Genomic DNA, 6,830 nt, shown 5'->3' with positions numbered 1-6,830 from the left:
GGGCCCAGGTTCGATTCCTGGCAGAGACATTTTTTCGGCATTACCAATTTTTCCAAAGGGCAGATAGCTCTGGGGAACCTTGATTTAAGCTACGCCTACCATTGTTCTCTTCATTCATCTCTTTCACAAAATATATATATATATATGTATATATATATATATATATGCATATATATATGTATGTATATATAAATATATGTATGTATATTTAAATATATGCATATATATATATTTCTCTACATCTGTGTATTAGGCGAATTTTTTTGTCTTCCTTCGTTGTTCGTAATGCGCCTTAACGCCCTCTACCTTCGTCTTTACGTCTATACGTGTATTATGACGGAATAAACCCATTCATAGACTTTGCCCTTTCATAGGATGTAGGCATATATATATATATATATATATATATATATATATATATATATATATATATATATATATATAATTTATATATATACATATATATATATATAATTTATATATATACATATATATAAACTGTACATACAATAATTTTTTTGCCATTAAAGCATGTAATAAAGTGACCTTTAATAACATCACATGCTACAATTACTCTTACAATCAAACATAACTCTTAATCAAGTGGCTTTCCATAAACTTATAAATTACACCAATTTATTTGTTTTCATAATACATGTTCATGTGCACAAGTTACACCTTTATTGTAATAATAATAACAATAATAATGTAATATTTTACCCAGGTTAGCCACTTCAGTTCCAAAAGCTGTTCTCCCAGCGGGGCCTACATAACATGTTATCATTACCCCACTTTAGCACAGCTGCATTGATTGGGTGCTTGAGCATTCGAGGAACTTCTTCCTACCGGCTACACATTCACCTTAACCTGGGTTGAGTGCGGCACAATGTGGGTAAACTTCTTGGTGAAGGAAAACACGCCATGGCTATTAATCAAACACATGTCCCTCAGATTGAAAAATGAGAGTTATAATCACTAGACCATGATGTCCCCCATGTCACTCATGTTAACTTAATCGTCGGAGATTGGTCATCAACCTTGTACCTAACATTATTTCTTTTTAAAGATGTTTATTAACCTCATTCATTTGGTGTAGGTCTTTGTGATTTTATGGTATTTTATGTCTAAGTACTTTTTGTTATGGGTTGGCCTATCACAAATTATCTTCCTTTTTCACCATTTTCCTCCTCATTTTCTTTCATTTATTTGATGTACATTGTTATTAACACATTGTTATTCATTGTCTATTTTATGTATTTTTATCTGATCTATTGGGGAGAAATAAATGAAACTTGAAACACTTCAATTGCCCTTGTGCTTATTCCGATTATTTTTTTTTTCATTCTTGGGATTCATCACACATCAAAATGTGTCTTCTTTAATATTTCAATTCTCATTCACAGTGTGTGCTAGTCAGGAAAAACACACCACCCATTGCTTAAAGGACAAGTCCACCCCAACAAAAAGTGGATTTGAATAAAAAGAGCAAAATCCAACAAGCATAACACTGAAAATTTCATCAAAAACGGGTGTAAAATAAGAAAGTTTAGTTATATCACAGGTAACGTTACACCAGTTTTTGTTGAGATTACGGACCTGTGTCACTATAAACTGCAGATGATTTTATTCCTGTCTTATCGCAGTTATCCTGGATATCTTTTATCCTACAGCACGATGCCCTTCCCATACTTACTGCTCTAAACCCGGGTGCAGCAAATGGCTCCCTGATAAAAATTTGATTCCCCCAAAGTGCAGTGGTGCCAAATTCAAGAGAGAGAGAGTTTATAGTTCATAGCACCTTTTGTTGCCAAAGGTCAAAATGTCAACTGATCTCTTCTGTTTCCTTTGGTGGAGTTCGTAGTTCATAGAATCTCATATTGTGTTGTTCAAGGTCAAAGGTCAAATTTCAACTGATCTCCACTTTTCCCTTTCGTGGAGTTCCTAGTTAATAGCATCTCATATCATGTTCTTTGATGTCAAAGGTCAAATGTCAACTGATCTCTTTTTTTCGACTGGTGCAGTTTCATCATGATAGTAATCCTCATAATTGTACTCGATGTTGGGTATGGAATAAGGCAACGCCCCTAGAGGAAAGAAGAAAAAGCAAAGCACATTTTTACTTCTCTATTTCTCAAAATAATAGTGAAGAATGAAGCATACTATGTCCATATTTTGTATAAAGATACTCTTTAAAAGAAGAATACTGCAATACAAATGGGAATAGTAGCTAAAATAAGGGTACGGTTTGTATGTAAAGAATTGGGATACAATGTTTCAAGATATAGATCTTGTTTTCAAGAAGAAAATCTATGATCTAGATGACCTGCATTTGATGGATGTACAGTATAACTTTCTTTCTGTCTTTTTTCCATTTCTCCTCCATTGGCAAAGTTCAAGCTATTGGTAAATTAACAGTTTCTTTAAATACAGCAATCAACTATAAATATAATTCTTAACCAATGAATCTATTTTATGTGCTCTTTCATTTTCACTCACTCTCTCTGTCTGTCTGTCTCTCTATCTAGTTCTCTCTCTTTCTTTATCTCTCTCTCTCATCAATAAAATTCAAACATACCATATCGTCTTGCTTTCTCAATTGATGCACAAAGTTTCTTATGTTGCTTCTGACATAATCCTGGTCATAGAAGAAAGAAAATAATAAGTAAAATGAGGTGAATTATACAGTCATAGAGAATGATACTTTGTAACAATCACTCATTTATTCATTAACCAGAATGTCCTCTGGTTTTTCCAGCACACATTTTTATTTCAATATTTCTGCATTTCCTTCCTTTTTTATAAGTAGTAATGTCCTTAATGGAAATTAGTAGAAAACACAAATTCCAAGAGCACCTGAAAATAACATTGAGGAATGCAAACTAAATGTTATGCAAGAAAACAAGTGAAGCCAGAGAGTTCAGTATAAAAAAGGTTGAAATAAACGTAAGAATATATAACGAAGATTACCGAGAGAAAAACAAAATTACAGAGGACAGAATAGGAAGAAAGCGAAGAGAAGCAATAGAAAAAATGGTCAAGAGGTAATGAAAACAATTTTTTGAAAGAAGAAATGAGGTATGAAATATCAATGGAATGTGCTATACAAATGTAACCTGTATTGTATTGTATAGGTATTTATGAAGGAGAAGTTAAACAGGAGCAATGAAATGAGTGGGAGGAAGGAAAGAATGAGGATAGATGGGAAGAGTGAGAGAGACAAAGGAGAGGGGGAGAAAATGTAAGAAAATAAGGGGGAGGGACGATAATATATAGGTGGGAATGAGAAAAACGAATTTTAATAAAAAATGAATGCGGAACCTTTTAAAGAAACATCAAAAATTGCAAATAAGGTAAATTATGGCAAAAACTTAAAAATAATTCTTCAACAAATGAAGTCACAGTGAGTTCATTACATGCTTAAGAAAAGAAGTAGAAAAGGGGACATGAGCTCAAAGCGAAGACGCAGAAAAATGAAATTAGTACATTCATGGGTTCAAAATCCAATAGAGCAGCTATTACATTCATTTTGTTTGAAATCTGCAGATCAATGGGTTTTAGGAAATTAATACAAAACTGGCTCAAAAACAGAAACTGCAAATATAATGAGGTAAAGTGTGGACTCTTGGAGCTAACAACAATATGCCACGGCTCGGATTTGATTCAAGACTCTCTGGTTAGAGGTAAAGAGTCAGGATCCACATAGACCAAATGGGGTTTTAGCCATAGTGGCAGTCGGTGATTTTAGTGTCAGACCGAATGACATTGGACCAAGTGGCTATCAAGTATCAACCAACTTCATAAAGTCTACTTGATCATGTGGCATCTAACCCCATGAAACTTGACCTTCATATTGTGTACAGGCATGCCAAAATAAAGAAAAAAACATAAGCAGAAGAGATTTACATGGCCGTTGACACTATAAATGCCACAGAAAGAATAACATATCATCCCCTGACATACCATAAAATTGATTTATTATGCGGTCATTCTATAATACATAATAAAACTGACCCATCACCATGGTGTATTAAAGGAGAGTTTACCAGGACCCATTACATAAAGCTTTGCGATTGATTGCATGGCCGATTTTCACGACTGATCATACACTATAATCTATGCAATCGATCCTAGTAATCAATCTTGTAATCAAATGCTAAGCTTCATGTAATGGGGCTCAAGACACTGCTTAACATTGAAAATATCTGATAGCTTTTGAAGCCATAATTTAAAGGAGAATGAAACCTTTGAAACAAGATAGGTTGTGTGAAGACAGAAAAGTCAAAGAAACAGATCAACAAAAGTTTGAGAAAAATCGGACAGATAATGAGAAAGTTATGAGCATTTGAATATTGCGATCACTAATGCTATGGAGATCCTCACATTGGCAATTTGACAAAGATGTGTGATGTCACTTGTGAACAACTCTCCCCATTACCTTAGTATATATTACACTTAAAGGAGAATGAAACTCTGGGAGCAAGTTAGCTTTTGTGAAAGCAGAAAAATCAAAGAATAAGATCAACAAAAGTTTGAGTAAAATAGGACTAGAAATAGAAGAGTTATGAGCATTTGAATGTCGAGATCACTAATGCTATGGAGATCCTCCCATTGGCAATGCGACCAAGATCTATGATGTCACAGATGAACAACTCTCCCCTTTTGGACACTGAAAATATACCCCAAAACATCTCTTTTTGCTCATTCTAATCATATGACAAACGATTCATCAATGATATAATGTTGTGAAACCTCTGTACTTGTCCTCTCATAAAGAGAACACCTCACCTTGTGATAGACTCTATAAAAGTGAGAATATAAGTGAAATCAGTACTAAAGTAATGAGGAAGTTGTACGTGTGTGACATCACAGATCTTGGTCGCATTGCCAATGGGAGGATCTACATGGCATTAGTGATCTCAATATTCAAATGCTCATAACTTTCTTATTATTCATTCAATCTTCCTCAAACTTTCAACAATATGTTTCTTTGATTTTTCTCTTTGATATGGATTCAGCTGGTTTCAAGGGTTTCATTCTCCTTTAAACTGCCTCTTTTGTCACATCTATCAGTAGATCATGTGTTCTTTCTATAGGAGGGCATGTAACACAGATTTTTAAAGAATACATCATGGATAAAGAGTTTGTATCACCATTAGAAAAAGCAAAAAAAGACATTTTGGGGGTATTTTATAGTCCATCAAAGGGAAAGTTGTTCACATGTGACATCACACATCCTTGTCGCATTGCCAATGGGAGGATCTCCATAGCATTAGTGATTGCAATATTCAAATGCTCATAACTTTCTCATTATTTGTCGGATTTTTCTCAAACTTTCTTTATTCTTATTCTATGATTTTTCTGTTTCAACACAAGCCTACTTGTCCCAAAGGTTTCATTCCCCTTTAAGTATCAATATTCTATTCTCATCAGAAAGTTGTATGGGTTCTTTTTTTTTCTTATTCTGCAATCTTGACATCTTTATATTTCTATTCTATTTATGATCTATTCTGTTTCTCATCTTCCACTTTACTTTATAAAGTACATTCACTACTATCTGCAATATATCTGTACAGGTACATGTGCTTGACATCGAAGGGGATAGAAAGATTTAACTAAATGAATGATATATTTGTAATTTAATTTCTGTCCTAAATTGGCACTCAAGATGTTTTTTTCTTCAAAAATATTTATAGTGATAAAGAGTAAAAATAACACCTACATGTATAATAATAATCATATTCATAATAACAGGAACAGAAGGAGGAGGAAGAGGAGGAAGATGAGGGAGAGGAAGAGGGAGAGGAAGAGGAAGAAGAAGAAGAGAAGGAGGAGCAAGAGCAGGAAGAGAGGAAGAAGAAGACGAAGAAGAAGAAGAAGGAAAGAAGAAGAAGAAGGAAAGAAGAAGAACAAGAAGAGGAGGAAGAAGAAGGAAAGAAGATGAACAAGAAGAGGAGGAGGAAGAAGAAGAAAAAGGAGAATGAGAATGATAATGTCTGGATTTATAAGCATGTAAGTGCAAGTATTATTGCCCTTCATATTACACAATAATATTGAACTAAAACTAGACAAAAAAAAACTAACTAAAATAGAAGGGCTTTTCATGAAAAAAAAACAGAACAGAAGAAGAAGGAAAGAAAAAGACAACAAGAAGAGGAGGAAGGGGAAGAAGAAAAAGAAGAAGAAGAAGAAGGAAAGAAGAAGAAGAATAAGAAGAGGAGGAAGAAGAAGAAGGAAAAAAAAGGAGAATGAGAATGATAATGGCTGGATTTATAAGCACATAAGTGCAAGTATTATTACCCTTCATATTACACAATAATATCAAACTAAAACTAGACAAAAAATAAAATTAACTAAAATGGAAGGGCTTTTCATTAAAAAAAAACAATGTTTTTTATGAGAGGCAAGCAATGGATAAAATCATAAAAACAGCAAGAGGGTACGAGAGAGAGATCTAGAGGAAGGGGTTGTATTGGAAGCAGTGAATGTGAAAATAGGTACAGGTACAGGACTGCAGGTGCATAAACTAGTCATTAGGCAAACTTACATACATCATTAATTATAAATATATAGAGAGATAAGACAAAAAGGATCTATTAATGTAAGTGGCATGATATTCCCTTATGCAGGTTCAGAGAAAACAAATGAGTTCTTAGCAAATAAAGTTTGTATTTTAAGTAAGTAGTAACACTTTTGTTGTCGAGTTGGGTAAAAATGTAAAGAGGTTTATTCAAATTTTAAATTGGTCAAGTTGGAAAAGATATACCTTACCTAAAAATGCTACTAAAAAGAGGAAAATATTTGTATGTGAACTAAATTGTTTTCCAGAACAT

The 6,830-nt window shown here is 33.5% G+C and overlaps 1 protein-coding gene across 1 annotated transcript in view; it reads right to left on the bottom strand.

The window, feature by feature from the left end:
- Positions 1 to 608: 608 nt before the first annotated feature.
- The window catches only part of LOC129277797 (small ribosomal subunit protein mS40-like), a 30,635-nt gene continuing 24,413 nt past the window's right edge, over positions 609 to 6,830 (bottom strand). Inside the window, exons 7-8 of the mRNA XM_054913966.2 lie at positions 2,576 to 2,635; positions 609 to 2,084 (exon numbers count right to left, since the gene is read on the bottom strand). Of these exons, the coding sequence (XP_054769941.2) occupies positions 1,984 to 2,084; positions 2,576 to 2,635 (161 nt within the window). The 3' untranslated portion in view covers positions 609 to 1,983. The remainder of the gene's footprint in view (positions 2,085 to 2,575; positions 2,636 to 6,830) is intronic.

This window comes from Lytechinus pictus, chromosome 15, assembly GCF_037042905.1.
Source record: "Lytechinus pictus isolate F3 Inbred chromosome 15, Lp3.0, whole genome shotgun sequence".
Classification (NCBI taxonomy): Eukaryota; Metazoa; Echinodermata; class Echinoidea; order Temnopleuroida; family Toxopneustidae; genus Lytechinus; species Lytechinus pictus.
The sequence above is the reverse complement of the archived record's forward strand: the minus strand, read 5'-3'. Positions and strand labels throughout refer to the sequence as shown.